The 17,811-nt window shown below is 47.2% G+C and overlaps 1 protein-coding gene across 2 annotated transcripts in view; it reads left to right on the forward strand.

Annotated features, from left to right (window-relative positions):
• The window catches only part of LCMT1 (leucine carboxyl methyltransferase 1), an 84,161-nt gene that overhangs the window by 33,869 nt on the left and 32,481 nt on the right, over nt 1–17,811 (forward strand). For both annotated transcript variants that reach the window (XR_010182121.1, XM_063934742.1), the window contains exons 7-8: nt 7,505–7,625; nt 8,655–8,756. Coding sequence is in view for 1 of the 2 variants with exons in the window: in XM_063934742.1 (XP_063790812.1) it covers nt 7,505–7,625; nt 8,655–8,756 (223 nt within the window). In the remaining variant the exon portion in view is untranslated. The remainder of the gene's footprint in view (nt 1–7,504; nt 7,626–8,654; nt 8,757–17,811) is intronic.

A 17,811-nucleotide genomic window follows, 5' to 3' on the forward strand; every position in this document is an offset into this window, starting at 1 on the left:
AAAAAATACATCACATATAGCTCCTGGGCTATATGGATGCATTTAACCCCTGCCAATTTTTCCATTAAAAAGCGGGAGAAAGGCCGCCGAGAAGGGGGCGGAGCCTATCTCCTCAGCACACTGGCGCCATTTTTTCCTCACAGCTCCGTTGGAGGAAGGCTCCCTGACTCTCCCCTGCAGTCCTGCACTACAGAAACAGGGTAAAACAAGAGAGGGGGGGCACTAAATTGGCATATTAATATATACAGCAGCTATATTAGGGAAAAACACTTATATAAGGTTATCCCTGTATATATATATATAGCGCTCTGGTGTGTGCTGGCAAACTCTCCCTCTGTCTCCCCAAAGGGCTAGTGGGGTCCTGTCCTCTATCAGAGCATTCCCTGTGTGTGTGCTGTGTGTCGGTACGCTGTGTCGACATGTATGAGGAGGAAAATGGTGTGGAGGCGGAGCAATTGCCTGTGTTAGTGATGTCACCCCCTAGGGAGTCGACACCTGACTGGATGGTCTTATGGAAAGAATTACGTGATAGTGTCGGCACTTTACAAAAGACTGTTGACGACATGAGACAGCCGGCAAATCAGTTAATACCTGTACAGGCGTCTCAAACACCGTCAGGGGCTATAAAACGCCCGTTACCTCAGGTCGATACAGACACGGACACTGACTCCAGTGTCGACGGTGAGGAAACAAACGTATTTTCCAGTAGGGCCACACGTTACATGATCACGGCAATGAAGGAGGTTTTGAACATTTCTGATACTACAAGTACCACAAAAAAGGGTATTATGTGGGGTGTGAAAAAACTACCCGTAGTTTTTCCTGAATCAGATGAATTAAATGAGGTGTGTGATGAAGCGTGGGTTTCCCCCGATAAAAAACTGCTAATTTCTAAAAAATTATTGGCATTATACCCTTTCCCGCCAGAGGTTAGGGCGCGTTGGGAAACACCCCCTAGAGTGGATAAGGCGCTCACACGCTTATCAAAACAAGTGGCGTTACCGTCTCCTGATACGGCCGCCCTCAAGGAACCAGCTGATAGGAAGCTGGAAAATATCCTAAAAAGTATATACACACATACTGGTATTATACTGCGACCAGCAATCGCCTCAGCCTGGATGTGCAGTGCTGGGGTGGCTTGGTCGGATTCCCTGACTGAAAATATTGATACCCTGGACAGGGACAATATATTATTGACTATAGAGCATTTAAAGGATGCATTTCTATATATGCGTGATGCACAGAGGGATATTTGCACTCTGGCATCAAGAGTAAGTACGATGTCCATTTCTGCCAGAAGAGGGTTATGGACGCGACAGTGGTCAGGTGATGCGGATTCCAAACGGCATATGGAAGTATTGCCGTATAAAGGGGAGGAGTTATTTGGGGTCGGTCTATCGGACCTGGTGGCCACGGCAACGGCTGGGAAATCCACCTTTTTACCCCAAGTCACCTCACAGCAGAAAAAGATACCGTCTTTTCAGGCTCAGTCCTTTCGTCCCCATAAGGGCAAGCGGGCAAAAGGCCACTCATATCTGCCCCGGGACAGAGGAAGGGGAAAAAGACTGAAGCAGACAGCCTCTTCCCACGAACAGAAGCCCTCCCCCGCTTCTGCCAAGTCCTCAGCATGACGCTGGGGCCTTACAAGCGGACTCAGGCACGGTGGGGGCCCGTCTCAAGAATTTCAGCGCGCAGTGGGCTCACTCGCAAGTGGACCCCTGGATCCTGCAGGTAGTATCTCAGGGGTACAAATTGGAATTCGAGACGTCTCCCCCTCGCCGGTTCCTGAAGTCTGCTTTACCAACGTCTCCCCCCGACAGGGAGGCGGTATTGGAAGCCATTCACAAGCTGTATTCCCAGCAAGTGATAATCAAGGTACCCCTCCTACAACAGGGAAAGGGGTATTATTCCACGCTGTTTGTGGTACCGAAGCCGGACGGCTCGGTGAGACCCATTTTAAATCTGAAATCCTTGAACACTTACATAAAAAGGTTCAAGTTCAAGATGGAGTCACTCAGAGCAGTGATAGCGAACCTGGAAGAAGGGGACTATATGGTGTCTCTGGACATCAAGGATGCTTACCTCCATGTCCCAATTTGCCCTTCTCACCAAGGGTACCTCAGGTTTGTGGTACAGAACTGTCACTATCAGTTTCAGACGCTGCCGTTTGGATTGTCCACGGCACCCCGGGTCTTTACCAAGGTAATGGCCGAAATGATGATTCTTCTTCGAAGAAAAGGCGTCTTAATTATCCCTTACTTGGACGATCTCCTGATAAGGGCAAGGTCCAGAGAACAGTTAGAGGTCGGAGTAGCACTATCTCAAGTAGTACTACGACAGCACGGATGGATTCTAAATATTCCAAAATCGCAGCTGATTCCGACGACACGTCTGCTGTTCCTAGGAATGATTCTGGACACAGTACAGAAAAAGGTGTTTCTCCCGGAAGAGAAAGCCAGGGAGTTATCCGACCTAGTCAGGAACCTCCTAAGACCAGGCCAAGTGTCAGTACATCAATGCACAAGGGTCCTGGGAAAGATGGTGGCTTCTTACGAAGCGATTCCATTCGGCAGATTCCACGCAAGAACTTTTCAGTGGGATCTGCTGGACAAATGGTCCGGATCGCATCTTCAAATGCATCAGCGGATAACCCTGTCTCCAAGGACAAGGGTGTCTCTCCTGTGGTGGTTACAGAGTGCTCATCTCCTAGAGGGCCGCAGATTCGGCATTCAGGATTGGGTCCTGGTGACCACGGATGCCAGCCTGAGGGGCTGGGGAGCAGTCACACAGGGAAGAAATTTCCAGGGCTTGTGGTCAAGCATGGAAACGTCACTTCACATAAATATCCTGGAACTCAGGGCCATTTACAATGCCCTAAGTCAGGCAAGACCTCTGCTTCAGGGTCAGCCGGTGTTGATCCAGTCGGACAACATCACGGCAGTCGCCCACGTAAACAGACAGGGCGGCACAAGAAGCAGGAGGGCAATGACGGAAGTGGCAAGGATTCTTCGCTGGGCGGAAAATCATGTGATAGCACTGTCAGCAGTGTTCATTCCGGGAGTGGACAACTGGGAAGCAGACTTCCTCAGCAGACACGATCTTCACCCGGGGGAGTGGGGACTTCACCCAGAAGTCTTCCACATGATTGTGAACCGTTGGGAAAAACCAAAGGTGGACATGATGGCGTCCCGCCTCAACAAAAAACTGGACAGATATTGCGCCAGGTCAAGGGACCCTCAGGCAATAGCTGTGGACGGTCTGGTAACACCGTGGGTGTACCAGTCAGTGTATGTGTTCCCTCCTCTTCCTCTCATACCAAAAGTACTGAGAATCATAAGAAGGAGAGGAGTAAAGACTATACTCGTGGCTCCGGATTGGCCAAGAAGGACTTGGTACCCGGAAATTCAAGAGATGCTCACGGAAGACCCGTGGCCTCTACCTCTAAGAAAGGACCTGCTCCAGCAGGGACCATGTCTGTTCCAAGACTTACCGCGGCTGCGTTTGACGGCATGGCGGTTGAACGCCGGATCCTGAAGGAAAAAGGCATTCCGGATGAAGTCATCCCTACCCTGATCAAAGCCAGGAAGGATGTGACCGTACAACATTATCACCGTATTTGGCGTAAATATGTTGCGTGGTGCGAGGCCAGGAAGGCCCCTACAGAGGAATTTCAACTGGGTCGATTCCTGCATTTCCTGCAAACAGGACTGTCTATGGGCCTAAAATTAGGGTCCATTAAGGTTCAAATTTCGGCCCTGTCAATATTCTTCCAAAAAGAACTAGCTTCTATTCCTAAAGTTCAGACGTTTGTCAAGGGAGTACTGCATATACAGCCTCCTTTTGTGCCTCCAGTGGCACCTTGGGATCTCAATGTAGTTTTGGGATTCCTAAAATCACATTGGTTTGAACCACTCACCACTGTGGACTTAAAATATCTCACATGGAAAGTGGTAATGCTGTTAGCCCTGGCTTCAGCCAGGCGTGTTTCAGAATTGGCGGCTTTATCCTTTAAAAGCCCTTACCTAATTTTTCATACGGACAGGGCAGAATTGAGGACTCGTCCTCAATTTCTCCCTAAGGTGGTTTCAGCATTTCACTTAAACCAGCCTATTGTGGTGCCTGCGGCTACTAGGGACTTGGAGGATTCCAAGTTGCTGGACGTAAGTCAGGGCCCTGAAAATATGTTTCCAGGACGGCTGGAGTCAGAAAATCTGACTCGCTGTTTATCCTGTATGCACCCAACAATCTGGGTGCTCCTGCTTCTAAGCAGACGATTGCTCGTTGGATTTGTAGTACAATTCAGCTTGCACATTCTGTGGCAGGCCTGCCACAGCCAAAATCTGTAAAAGCCCATTCCACACGGAAAGTGGGCTCATCTTGGGCGGCTGCCCGAGGGGTCTCGGCTTTACAACTTTGCCGAGCTGCTACTTGGTCAGGGGCAAACACGTTTGCTAAATTCTACAAATTTGATACCCTGGCTGAGGAGGACCTGGAGTTCTCTCATTCGGTGCTGCAGAGTCATCCGCACTCTCCCGCCCGTTTGGGAGCTTTGGTATAATCCCCATGGTCCTTTCGGAGTCCCCAGCATCCACTAGGACGTTAGAGAAAATAAGAATTTACTTACCGATAATTCTATTTCTCATAGTCCGTAGTGGATGCTGGGCGCCCATCCCAAGTGCGGATTGTCTGCATTACTTGTACATAGTTATTGTTACAAAAATCGGGTTATTGTTGTTGTGAGCCATCTTTTCAGAGGCTCCTTCTGTTATCATGCTGTTAACTGGGTTCAGATCACAAGTTGTACGGTGTGATTGGTGTGGCTGGTAAGAGTCTTACCCGGGATTCAAAATCCTTCCTTATTGTGTACGCTCGTCCGGGCACAGTATCCTAACTGAGGCTTGGAGGAGGGTCATGGGGGAGGAGCCAGTGCACACCAGGTAGTCCTAAAGCTTTTTACTTTTGTGCCCAGTCTCCTGCGGAGCCGCTATTCCCCATGGTCCTTTCGGAGTCCCCAGCATCCACTACGGACTATGAGAAATAGAATTATCGGTAAGTAAATTCTTATTTTTATTTTTCTCAAAAAGACATATTAGGGGATATTCAATTGTTTGAAAAGTCAGTTGGGTGTCTGTTTTTTCCTATCTAATAGACAGACAACCAACCGACTTTTCAAACATTTGAATTCCCCCCATTGTCTACAAAATTTATACAATAAAATATATAGGGAAAAGCATCAGCCGGCCGGCATTCCCTGTAATTATGCTTATAACACAATTAAAAAGATAAAAAATATATGTGAAAAATTATTCAGCAGTATGGATAACAATGTGCTATTCTGTTGTCAGAATGAATTACTACCAGATGTGAATTCAGTCCTGAATTAGTATTGAATATAATATGTAGCAATAATAAGCACTATAGGTAGCAATTTGTTTCCCACAATTGAGTGATTGGCAACAGTTCACAGGGTAATGTGGAAGTTAGGAGAATCATATATGGAAACAAAAAAGTATTTACCACTTTCATGGAATAGATTGTCACTCACTTTCCTTGCGGCCACTGGTGCTAATGTCTTTTGAGAATGGCCGTATCCAGAGGAATATTCGTTGTAAATGTTAGTATTCCACTCTCCACTATATCCCTTTGCGGAACAATGTTCACCGTTGCCAATAAATGGCTACATGCAGTAACTTGATGATTATCTACAAGCACCACCTCCTCCTAAGCAGAGAACGGGTGCCGGGTAATTTTGACTCGGCATAACCGTTCACACTGCACTGCAAACCGGGACGATCCCGGATTCAACCCTGGTCGAGACCTGGGATGAAATGCCGGGAAGCTCGTCCCGTGATATTGTTCCTGTACCCTTTCACACTGAGCACATTCCCGGGTTGATGCGCGTTCATGTGCAATAACACGGGAATTTTTTTGTTAGTCTGAAAGGGGTATTATTGGCAACGGTGAACATTGTTCCACAAAGGGATATAGGGGGTCATTCCAAGTTGATCGTAGCTGTGCTAAATTTAGCACAGCTGCGATCATTCACACTGACATGCGGGTGGACGCCCAGCACAGGGCTAGTGTCAGTGCCGCCCCCCCCCCCTCCGCAGAAGTGCAAAGGCACCCCCAATGGTCCGGCCACGCCTGCGTTGGCCGGACCTCTCCCCCCTAAACGGCGGCTTAATGCCGCCGTTCAGCCCCCTCCCACCCAGCGACCGCCTCTGTCTCAGAGGCAATCGCTAGGCACTGACGGCTGACAAATGCGCCGGCGCACTGCGGCACCGGTGCGTGCGCAGTTCCGACCTAATCACTGCGCTGCGACAAACTGCAGTGAGCGATCGGGTAGGATGACCCCCTTAGTGGAGAGTGTAATACTAACATTTACAACGAATATTCCTCTGGATACGGCCATTCTCAAAAGACATTAGCACCAGTGGCCGCGAGGAAAGTGAGTGACAATCTATTCCATGAAAGTGGTAAATACTTCTTTGTTTCCATATACGATTCTCCTAACTTCCACATTACCCTGTGAACTGTTGCCAATCACTCAATTGTGGGAAACAAATTGCTACCTATAGTGCTTATTATTGCTACATATTATATTCAATACTAATTCAGGACTGAAATCACATCTGGTAGTAATTCATTCTGACAACAGAATAGCACATTGTTATCCATACTGCTGAATAATTTTTACATATATTTTTTACATTTTTAATTGTGTTATAAGCATAATTACAGGGAATGCCGGCCGGCTGATGCTTTTCTCTATATATTCATTGTATAAATTTTGTAGACAATATGTGTTTTTGAGAAGAGTAAAAGTAAGATACATTTTTACCATATACCAGCGCCTTACATCTTTTGTGTGTGTGTGTATGTATCTATATATGTTGCCTGTTTGGGGGTGAGGGGTTACCATGAAATGATGTAGTTAGTGTTGCCCTGTAGGCCACTTTTATACAGTAACTAGTTACCAGCACATCAAAATGACGGAACAACATTAACAGTAATGTCAGTGGCGGCAGCAGTGCATGCCCGATGGAGCAACACTTGAATTACTCCATCGGGTGCTGTCTAGTGGTCGCCAGCACGCTAAACACTTTAATTCCCCCCATAGAGGTGAAGAGCATTGTTAGCCTTTTATTATATAGGATAAGTTACTCTCATATCTCTGGAATTCTCAGCCTTGTAAAGAGATCTTGAGTAAGATGTGTCGGAACATTCCTATCCTATCCCGTATGAGAGAGGCCATGAGTTCAAGTGCAGTCTCCTACACTCTGAATATGTTGCATATATTGCAGCTCGTTCCCTGCACTGTGTGCACTGCACATTAAATAACACTTAAACTAGAGTGCTAACTCTTCCCTTCTATTACATTTACTGTCTCTGCTTCTCCGGTTGTATTCATTTTATGTCCAAGAATGTCCCTGACATTCTGGGCATAGCAACTCGCTTCTCCCAGCTCGAGTGCGGAACTCTAAAGTCCTGTTTTTGTTTTCAGTCTGCCGACGCTTCTGGTGGCGGAGTGCGTGTTAGTATATATGACCACGGAGCAGTCAGCCGGCCTGTTGAAGTGGGCTTCCAGCACGTTCCCTACAGCCATGTTTATAACCTACGAACAGGTAGAAATGGAATTCTGTTGTGACCAGTCTGATAGGCACCTGTTTTGTCTTTATGTCTTTACAATGTAACATTAGTAGTCGACGGATATGTCTGTTCTCCTCCCACTGCCTCACTTTGGAAAATCAGAGGAAAGGAAGGGAGGAAATCTCGGAGGAAAGGAAGGGAGGAAATCTCGGAGGAAAGGGGGGTCCGGAGCTGAGCTTTTGGGAATTGGTAACAGATAGGTATCATAGGAAATTATAAGACTGCAATAATATTCGCCTGGGGTGGCCTTGGCGGAATAGGCACAGCTGTGGTAGCGGAAGTCCGTAGCAGACATACGTTTTCTGTTTAGCTGGTATTACACTGGAACAAACATATGACCTGTGCAGTTACTAGGCTATCGTTCTGCTAACTAACATGGAGTCCTGCGGCAAAGCCAGTTATGGGCTTATTTTAGTTTCCCCACTGGGCGCGCGGCTGTAAGCACTACACAAATCTATAGAATCACATCATGGACTTTAGATAAGAACATCATGGACGGCAGATAAGAACCACTTGGCCCATCTAGTCTGCCCTAAACACACGTATACTCCCACAACAGAGTTCATTTTTTATTGGGAGCCAATTAACCTACCAGTATATTTTTAGATAGGGAGGAAACCGGAGCACTCGGAGGAAACCCACGCAAGCACGGGGAGAATATACAAACTCCACACAGTTAGGGCCATGGTGGAAATCGAACCCATGACCTCAGTGCTGTGAGGCAGTAATGCTAACCCTTATACCATTCTTACAGAAGATAATTATAAACTTGAAAGATGTTGGAAAGGAATCTGGAAAGTCATCAGGTAGCAATACTAGGTCAGGTCATATTTACTTTTCATAAACTCCAGCCAGGCCGGATTTAATTTATTTGGCCGGAATAAAAAAAAGCACTTTACAAGTTTTTAAAGTATTTGCTGGGAACTGTCTGAGTTTAATTAGTCATTTTAAGAGGCAGTGATACGATAAGGATATGTCTCAACCTCTGTTCTCCTTCCCACCAGGTGAACATGGCAGATCGCTTTGGACAGATTATGATCGAGAACCTGCACAGGAGACAGTGTAACCTGCTCGGAGTAGAGGCCTGTCAGTCACTCCAGTCTCAGGTCAGCAGCCTTTCCCTGTTATCGCCAATGTGCTGCAATTGGGTCTCCTATCTTCTCTGCAGTATTGAATTAACGTCAGACCTTTATTTGTATTGATCCGTAGCGACACCTTACTTTCAGCTCCTGTATACATTATATGTAGTAGGCACTTTCGTCCAAGAACTAACATGTCTGCAGCCTTTTCTTAGCTAGCTGCTGGTAATGTATGTGTGTGTGTCTTGTTGGGTTGTGGGAACGGTGTTGTTGCCCCCAGTTGTCTCCACCTCGGCTTTGCCTCTTGATCAAGCAGAATGTCCAGGAATGATATGATTGAGGGACTGTGCACCTGCAGCATTCATCATGACATGCAAGTCTTGTGTCACGTGTGGATGTATTAGGCCAGCAGAATCTGATCCAGGTCCCCTTATATATATATATATATATATATATATATATATATATATATATATATATATATATATAATATCTATATATACATACATACATACATACATACATACATACATACATACATACATACATACATACATACAGTTGTGCTCATAAGTTTACATACCCTAGCAGAATTTGTGATTTTCTGCCCATTTGTCAGAGAATATGAATGATCACTCACAAACTTTTCTTTCACTCATGGTTAGTGGTTGGGTGAAGCCATTTATTGTCAAACAACTGTGTTTACTCTTTTTAAAGCATAATGACAACAGAAACTACCCAAATGACCCTGATCAAAAGTTTACATACCCTGGAGATTTTGGCCTGATAACATGCACACAAGTTGACACAAACGGGTTTGAATGGCTACTAAAGGTAACCATCCTCACCTGTGATCTGTTTGCTTGTAATCAGTGTGTGTGTATAGAAGGTCAGTGAGTTTCTGGACTCCTGAAAGACCCTTGCATCTTTCATCCAGTGCTTCACTGACTTGTCTGGATTCTGAGTCATGGGGAAAGCAAAAGAATTGTCAAAGGATCTGCAGGAAAAGGTAATTGAACTGTATAAAACAGGAAAGGGATATAAAAAGATATCCAAGCAATTGAGAATGCCAATCAGCAGTGTTCAAACTGTAATTAAGAAGTGGAAAATGAGGGATTCTGTGGAAACCGAATCACGGTCAGGTAGACCAACAAAAATTTCAGCCACAACTGCCAGGAAAATTGTTCGGGGATGCAAAGAAAAATCCACAAATAACTTCAGCTGAAATACAGGACTCTCTGAAAATAAGTGGTGTGGTTGTTTCAAGATGCACAATAAGGAGGCATTTGAATAAAAATGGGCTGCATGGTCGAGTTGCCAGAAGAAAGCCATTACTATGCAAATGCCACAAAGCATCCCGCTTACAATACTCCAAACAGCACAGAGACAAGCCTCAAAACTTCTGGAACAAAGTCATTTGGAGTGATGAGACCAAAATTTTACTTTTTGGCCACAACCATAAACGTTACATTTGGAGAGGAGTCAACAAGGCCTATGAAGAAAGGTACACCATTCCTACTGTGAAACACGGAGGTGGATCGCTGATGTTTTGGGGATGTGTGAGCTACAAAGGCACTGGAAACTTGGTCAGAATTGATGGCAAGATGAATGCAGCATGTTATCAGAAAATACTGGAGGAAAATTTGCACTCATCAGCCCGGAAGCTGCGCATGGGGCGTACTTGGACGTTCCAACATGACAATGATCCAAAACACAAGGCCAAGTCGACCTGTCATTGGCTACAGCAGAATAAAGTGAAGGTTCTGGAGTGGCCATCTCAGTCTCCTGACCTCAATATCATTGAGCCACTCTGGGGAGATCTCAAACGTGCAGTTCATGCAAGACAGCCCAAGAATTTACAGGAACTGGAGGCTTTTTGCCAAGGAGAATGGGCAGCTTTACCATCTGAGAAAATAAAGAGCCTCATCCACAACTACCACAAAAGACTTTAAGCTGTCATTGATGTTAAAGGGGGCAATACACAGTTTTAAGAACTGGGGTATGTAAACTTTTGATCAGGGTCATTTGGGTAGTTTCTGTTGTCATTATGATTTAAAAAGAGTAAACACAGTTGTTTGACAATAAATGGCTTCACCCAACCACTAACCATGAGTGAAAGAAAAGTTTGTGAATTATCATTCATATTCTCTGACAAATGGCCAGAAAATCACAAACTCTGCTAGGGTATGTAAACTTATGAGCACAACTGTGTGTGTATATGTATGTATGTATGTATGTATGTGTGTGTGTGTATGTATGTGTATGTATATGTATGTGTATGTATGTGTGTGTGTGTGTATATATATATATATATATATATATATATATATATATATATATTATATATTATATTATATTATATATTATATTATATTATATTATATATTATATTATATTATATTATATTTTATACCTAAAGAGCCTGATCCAGGTCTCCTCACTCTTCAGATATTGGCTGGGATGTAATGAAGTCAGAGTTTAGCGGCCATGCGGGATGCCGACTGAACTCAGACTTTTTTTCCTTTTTTTTTTTTAAAGGGGCAATCATTTACATGGCACAGTTTAGTCTTGTAAATGATTGCCTCTTTAAAAAACGTCCCAGACTTCTTCACGCCCCAGTATTTAATTGTAACAGGCTCTTGCTGCTGTGTTAGACAGGGATCAGGTGCTGTAAGGAAATATATATTTCTGCTGCGGGGTACACTGGGCTCCACAAGGATGAACATCTGGGTGTAGAGTAGGATCTTGATCCGAGGCACCAACAGGCTCAAAGCTTTGACTGTGTTCCTAAGATGCACAGCGCCACCTCCTCTATAACCCCGCCTCCGTGCACCGGAGCTCAGTTTGTAAGTTGGTGCCATGCAGTAAGCAGGCACTTAACAGGGGGTTAGCTTTATTTGAAGAAAAGAAGAATACTTTTACATACTTCAAGGGCTGCAGCGTGTAAAGTCACATAGACTTTCTTTGCTGCAGCTTCATCACCCCCAGCGGCGCTGTATACTCCCGCGCCCTGGTTGCCGGGTCACTGCAGCGGAGGCTCCGGTGTTTTTCCAGCGTCGTTTACACACACGCCGCTGTCCTCCAGGATCGCGTGGCCGCAGGTACGGAGGAGGTATGGGTTCTCTTTGGCCGCTCTGTACCGCGATCCGGCACGGCCGTGGGAGGCGGGCCGCGCGCGTGCGCTGTCGTGGACACTGTTATTGGGCAGCCGCTCCACTAGCCACCAGGGACATTGGGCACAGGTATGGGGTTTTTACTCTCTAAAAGCCCCGTTTTCAGAGCCCGCAGTGGGGATGCCAGCAGGGGAGAAGGCCTAACCTATAGCCCCTCCCCCAGCCCCAGGGCGCCATTTCTGTGAATGCTTCCTCCCTGGAGCTGCATATGTCTACCTCACTCCCTGTCCACAGCCATTACAAACGGAGCTGAGCTGTTCCTGGGACTGTTGGGGCAAATCCTCCTCTGTAAAGCCACCTGATCGCCAGTGCGGTACATTTTACAGGACACTTAAGTATTCTACTTGTCACTGGGACAGTGTTAGTTAAGAAAGAGTGCATACATTCAGGGTTGTGTGGTACAAACGCCCTGTGATATACATCCAGTATCTACTGTGCTTTGTTATATCTATTGTTGACACATATAGCATTACTGAGTATTACTTTGTATTGCTAGTCCAGTGCAGTTTTATGGTGCATCATTTCTGCATGGTACGCTTGTGACTATATATATATGTGTGTGCATGTAGCTGCTGCGTGGCTGCCTTATTGGGTATTGCACTCAGCGTGCTATTCCTATATTCCATAACCTGTGGGGGCTAAGTGTATCAGGTTTTCTGTATAATATAGGATTTTTTTCACAAGATATACTTCCTGTGTATTTTTACTTGTGATTTATAGTCACCCTATATATCTCTTGGATTCACGGTAATTGTGCTGCCACAGTCGCACTTCACGGGGGGGTTATTGCCAGGTATATCGCTGCTATGAATTGTACCAGGTTGCCCAATATTGTTCTTTCTATTATGTCAGCTACAAGAGGTAACGGAGCTGGGGCTTCTCCCACACTGCATGGTGATGATGCTGCAGACGTATTGGAGGAAAATTTGGCAGCAGAGAGTTCAGGTTCAGGGGGTTCCTTACCCCACAGTGGGTCTGTAGCACCGGGGGCAACAAATTACCCACATTGGGCTACCTTTTCCACGCTATTAAACACGCTTGTAACTAAATTGGCGCCCCCTGTAGGACCGCCTGTGCCATTGCAGCAGTTTATGGTCCCTGCTATTACTCCGCCATAGGCAGATCAAATCTCCACTCAGTTTACAGCATTTGAACCGGGCACTGACTAAATCTAAGTGTCACTCTCGCCCGCCTAAGACTAATTCGTCTTCTAAACGGGCCATTACCTCCTCCCAATCCACTGTTATCCCGGACACGTCCTCTGAGGAGGATGGTGCTTATACTGATCCCACAGACACTGACTCATATGTTTCTGATGGGGAAGGGAAGTCATTGGTGGATGTCCCTGATCTGATTGAGACAATTAGGCTCATTCTTCAGGTGTCTGATGAGCCTGAGGCTGTCTCTAAAAAGCTGGATAGGTTTAAACGTAAGAAGGTGGTTAAACAGGTTTTACCTCATTCTGAACACCTGGTTGACAAATGTCAGGAATCCTGGGAATATCCGGGGCCAAAATTCACACCTAATAAGAGATTGTTGGCTCGCTATCCTCTCTCTGCGGATGTAAGAATTGGGAAACTCCTCCGCCTGTAGATTCTCATGTGGAGGGCATGGTAGTTTCTTCTGCTCTGCCAGTAACTACAGTCACCTCTCTGAAGGAACCGACGGATAGACGTGTGGAGGGTTGTTTGAAAGCGATTTACACCCTAACGGGGGCTGTGCGTAGGCCAACCATTGCAGCAACATGGGCTGCTGAAGCTGTTGAGGTTTGGGCTCAGGAGCTTGAGGCGGATCTGCCTTCCAACGCATCTGAACATGCTTGACAATGTCTCTCTTATATTACCACGGCTTCTCTGTACCTTAAGGAGGCAGCCTCCGATGCCGGGGTGCTGCCGGCCAAGGCTGCTACTACGTCCATCTTGGCCAGACGTATCCTTTGGTTGAGATCGTGGTCGGTGGATATGGATTCCAAGAAAACCCTGGAGGTGCTTACTTTCAAGGGAGACATTCTCTTTGGAGAAGACCTCAATAAGATTGTGGCTGATCTGGCTACTGCTAAAAGAGCTTGCCTACCTAGTACGGCTCCTTCCGTACAGAAGGCTAAAAGTACTTTCCCTCGGCCCTTTCGTCCTCCAGGTAAAGCAAAAGGTCAGACGTAGCCAAAGTAAGCTCGTGCTTCCAGACCTGCCCAGACCGAAACGAGCCTGGGTTGCCCATCAGCCTGCTTCCAAAACTGACCAGCCTGCCGCATGACGGGGTGGGCATCCCTCTGGGGGATCCCAGGGTGGGGGCCGACTTCTAGGTTTTGCCCAGGAATGGTTGAAGACCACTTCCGATGCCTGGGTAAGGTTAAGTCGTCACTCGAGGTTACGCCGTATTCTTCAAGAATCGTCCCCCTCATCAATTTTGCCTGACAGATGTGCCTCTGGACCCGACAAAGGCAAACACTCTGCATTCGGTGCCTCTGGCTCAGAGATGCAAGGGGTACTATTCACTGCTGTTTCTAGTCCCGAAACCGAACGGGTCCTCACGGCCCATTCTCAATCTGAAGTCCTTAAACAAGCATGTGCGGGTCTCCAAGGTTCGCATGGAAACTCTGCGCTCTATTGTTCTGGCCTTGGAGCCTGGGGACTTTATGGTCTCCCTGGGCATACAGGATGCCTACCTGCATATTCCTATTGCAGTGTCTCATCCACAGTACCTGAGGTTTACGGTGGGCAACATTCATTACCAATTTCGGGCGTTACCTTTTGGTTTGACAACGGCTCCCCGAGTTTTCACCAAAGTTATGGCGGTCATGACGGCCACACTCCGCCGTCAGGATCCTACCGTACTTGGACGATTTGTTGATCCTGGCAAATTCACCAGAACGTCTCCTGTGTCATCTTGATCTGACAGTCCAGTGCATGAAAGCCCACGGGTGGTTAATCAACTGGAAGAAATCCTCCCTGGTTCCTGCTCGAAGCATGTTACATCTCGGAGCGTTATTGGACACCCACAACCAACGGTTGTTCTTGTCTCAGGAGAAAGTCCTGAAGCTTCAGGACAGGATTCGATGCTTCCTATCTCGTCCGCAAGTGTCGATACATTCGGCAATGCAAGTACTAGGTCTCATGGTGTCTGCTTTTGACATGGTGGAGTATGCTCAATTCCATTCTCGCCCTCTGCAGAAGTTAATTCTGACCAAGTGGGACGGCCTGCCTCACCGGATCAGATCTCACATGATCTCCTTGTCTCCGGAGGTCCACCTGTCACTGAGCTGGTGGCTTCAGGACCAACAATTGAGCAGGGGCCGTCCCTTCTGGATATCCAACTGGGTTCTTCTGACGACGGATGCCAGTCTGAGACACATGAGGTGTTGGAAAACACTCTCCTCCTTGGTCCACCGACCCTGAAGAGTCTCTACTCCCGATAAATATTCTGGAACTGCGGGCAGTGTTCAATGCGTTGACAATGGCCCAGCATCTAATACAGAACAGGCCTATTCAAGTACAATCGGACAACGCCACCACGGTGGCGTACATCAATCATCAAGGCGGCACTTGAAGCCGCATGGCAATGAGGGAAGTATCAAGGATTCTTCAGTGGGCAGAACGCCATCTGCCGGCCATATCCGCAGTGTTCATTCCGGGGGTCCTAAACTGGGAAGCGGACTTTCTCAATCGTCAGGACATACATGCCGGAGAATGGAGCCTCCATCCAGAGGTGTTTCAACTTCTCGTGGACAAGTGGGGCCTTCCAGATGTGGACCTGATGGCGTCACGACACAATCACAAGGTTCCGGTCTTCGGAGCAAGGACAAGGGATCCTCAAGCAGCGTTTGTGGATGCACTGTAAATTCCATGGAACTTTCGGCTGCCGTACGTGTTCCCTCCGGTGTCACTCCTGCCCAGAGTAATACGGAAGTTCAAGCAAGAAGGAGGAAACCTACTTCTGATCGCTCCAGCATGGCCCAGACGGCACTGGTTCTCCGATCTTCAGGGCCTCTCGCTAGATCGTCCCCTTCTACTTCCACAATGACCAGACATCCTTGTTCAGGGCCCTTGTGTTTACTGGGATTTGGCCCGTCTGGCTTTGATGGCATGGCTCATGAGGCTTCCGTCCTGAGGGCCAAGGGTTTTTCTGAGGCGGTCGTTCAAACTATGTTGAAGGCCCGTAAGCCGGCTTCTGCTCGGATTTACCATAGGGTCTGGAATGCTTACTTTACTTGGTGTGCGTCTCACAATCATGACATTTTCATGTTTAGCATGGCCAAACTGTTGGCCTTCCTGCAACAGGGCCTGGACTTAGGCCTGCGTCTGGCCTCCCTCAAGGTTCACATTTCTGCCTTGTCGGTTTGGTTTCAGAGAAAGATTGCTACCCTTCCGGATGTTCATACATTCACTCTGGGCGTGTTGCAGATTCAACCTCCTTATGTACCTCCTGTGGCCCCTTTGGGATCTTTCGGTGGTACTGGAGGCCTTGCAAGAGTATCCATTTGAACCTCTTGCCTCTGCTGACCTTAAGTGGCTCTCACTTAAGGTGCTGTTTTTGCTGGCTATTGCTTCATCCAGGAGGGTCTCGGACTTGGGTGCCTTATCCTGTAAGTCCCCCCCATTTGATTTTTCACCGTGACCGGGCGGTTCTTCGAACGCGCCCAAGTTATTTACCCAAGGTGGTGTCTTCCTTCCACCTTAACCAGGAGATTGTGCTTCCTGCCTTTAATTCTCCTGAGTTGTCTCCCAAAGAACGGTCTTTGGATGTGGTACGGGCTCTCCGTATCTATGTGAAGAGAACATCCTCCATTAGGAAATCTGATTCTCTGTTTGTACTGTTTGGTTTTCCACAAACGTGGCTGGCCTGCTTCCAAGCAGACCCTGGCCAGATGGATTAGAATGGTGATTGTACATGCTTATGTACAGGCTGGTTGTCCAGCTCCTGCTACCATCAAAGCCCATTCTACTCGGTCAGTTGGACCTTCTTGGGTGGCCCACTGTGGTGCGACCCTTGAACAATTGTGCAAGGCGGCTACGTGGTCCTCTAGGAACACGTTTATAAGGTTCTATGCCTTTGATACTTCCGCCTCCCAGGATGCTTCCTTTGGACGCCAGGTTCTTGTGCCCGCTACAGTGCGTCCCCTTCCATAAGGAACTGCTTTAGGACATCTCCGATGTTAATCCTTATGGAGCCCAGTGTACCCCGCAGCAGAAAAGGAGATTTATGGTAAGAACTTACCGTTGTTAAATCTCTTTCTGCGAGGTACACTAGGCTCCACAAGGCGCCCACCCTGACACACTTAGCGGCTATGCCATACCAACCCAAAGAAGCTGACACCCTCTCCCGTGGTGAGTGTGTGGTGTAATTGGCTACGAGCGATTGTCGTCTCTGGTACCTGCTACTGCATTGGGCTGGTTAACGAAACTGAGCACGGAGGCGGGGTTATAGAGGAGGCGGAGCTGTGCATCTTGGAAACAGTCAAAGCTTTGAGCCTGTTGGTGCCTCGGATCAAGATCCTACTCTACACCCAGATGTTAATCTTTGTGGAGCCCAGTGTACCTCGCAGAAAGAGATTTAACAACGGTAAGTTCTTACCATAAATCTCGTTTTTTCTGATTAACCACTGTGCTGGCTCACATAGACAGTACAGATTTTTTTTTTTTTTTTTTACCCTTGAAGCCCGAGGTGCGTGGCTTCATCACCCAGTGAACAGTGCAAAACCGTGCTGGGGGCATAGAAATTTGGACCCTCTCCAAAAGGAGAAGGGTCCCGTTGCTCCCCGTCCCCTCAGAGCCAAAAGGCATACCGAGGGGAAAAAGGAACTTCGGGTCCCACCTTGCCGAAGCGCTGAGGGACCCCTTAAAGGGGGCAAGGGTCTTCAGACTTCCCTCCACCTCATGGCTCAGGGCCGTCCCTCTCTTCCCAAGGTTTGC

Source organism: Pseudophryne corroboree, chromosome 7, assembly GCF_028390025.1.
Source record: "Pseudophryne corroboree isolate aPseCor3 chromosome 7, aPseCor3.hap2, whole genome shotgun sequence".
NCBI classification, from domain to species: Eukaryota; Metazoa; Chordata; class Amphibia; order Anura; family Myobatrachidae; genus Pseudophryne; species Pseudophryne corroboree.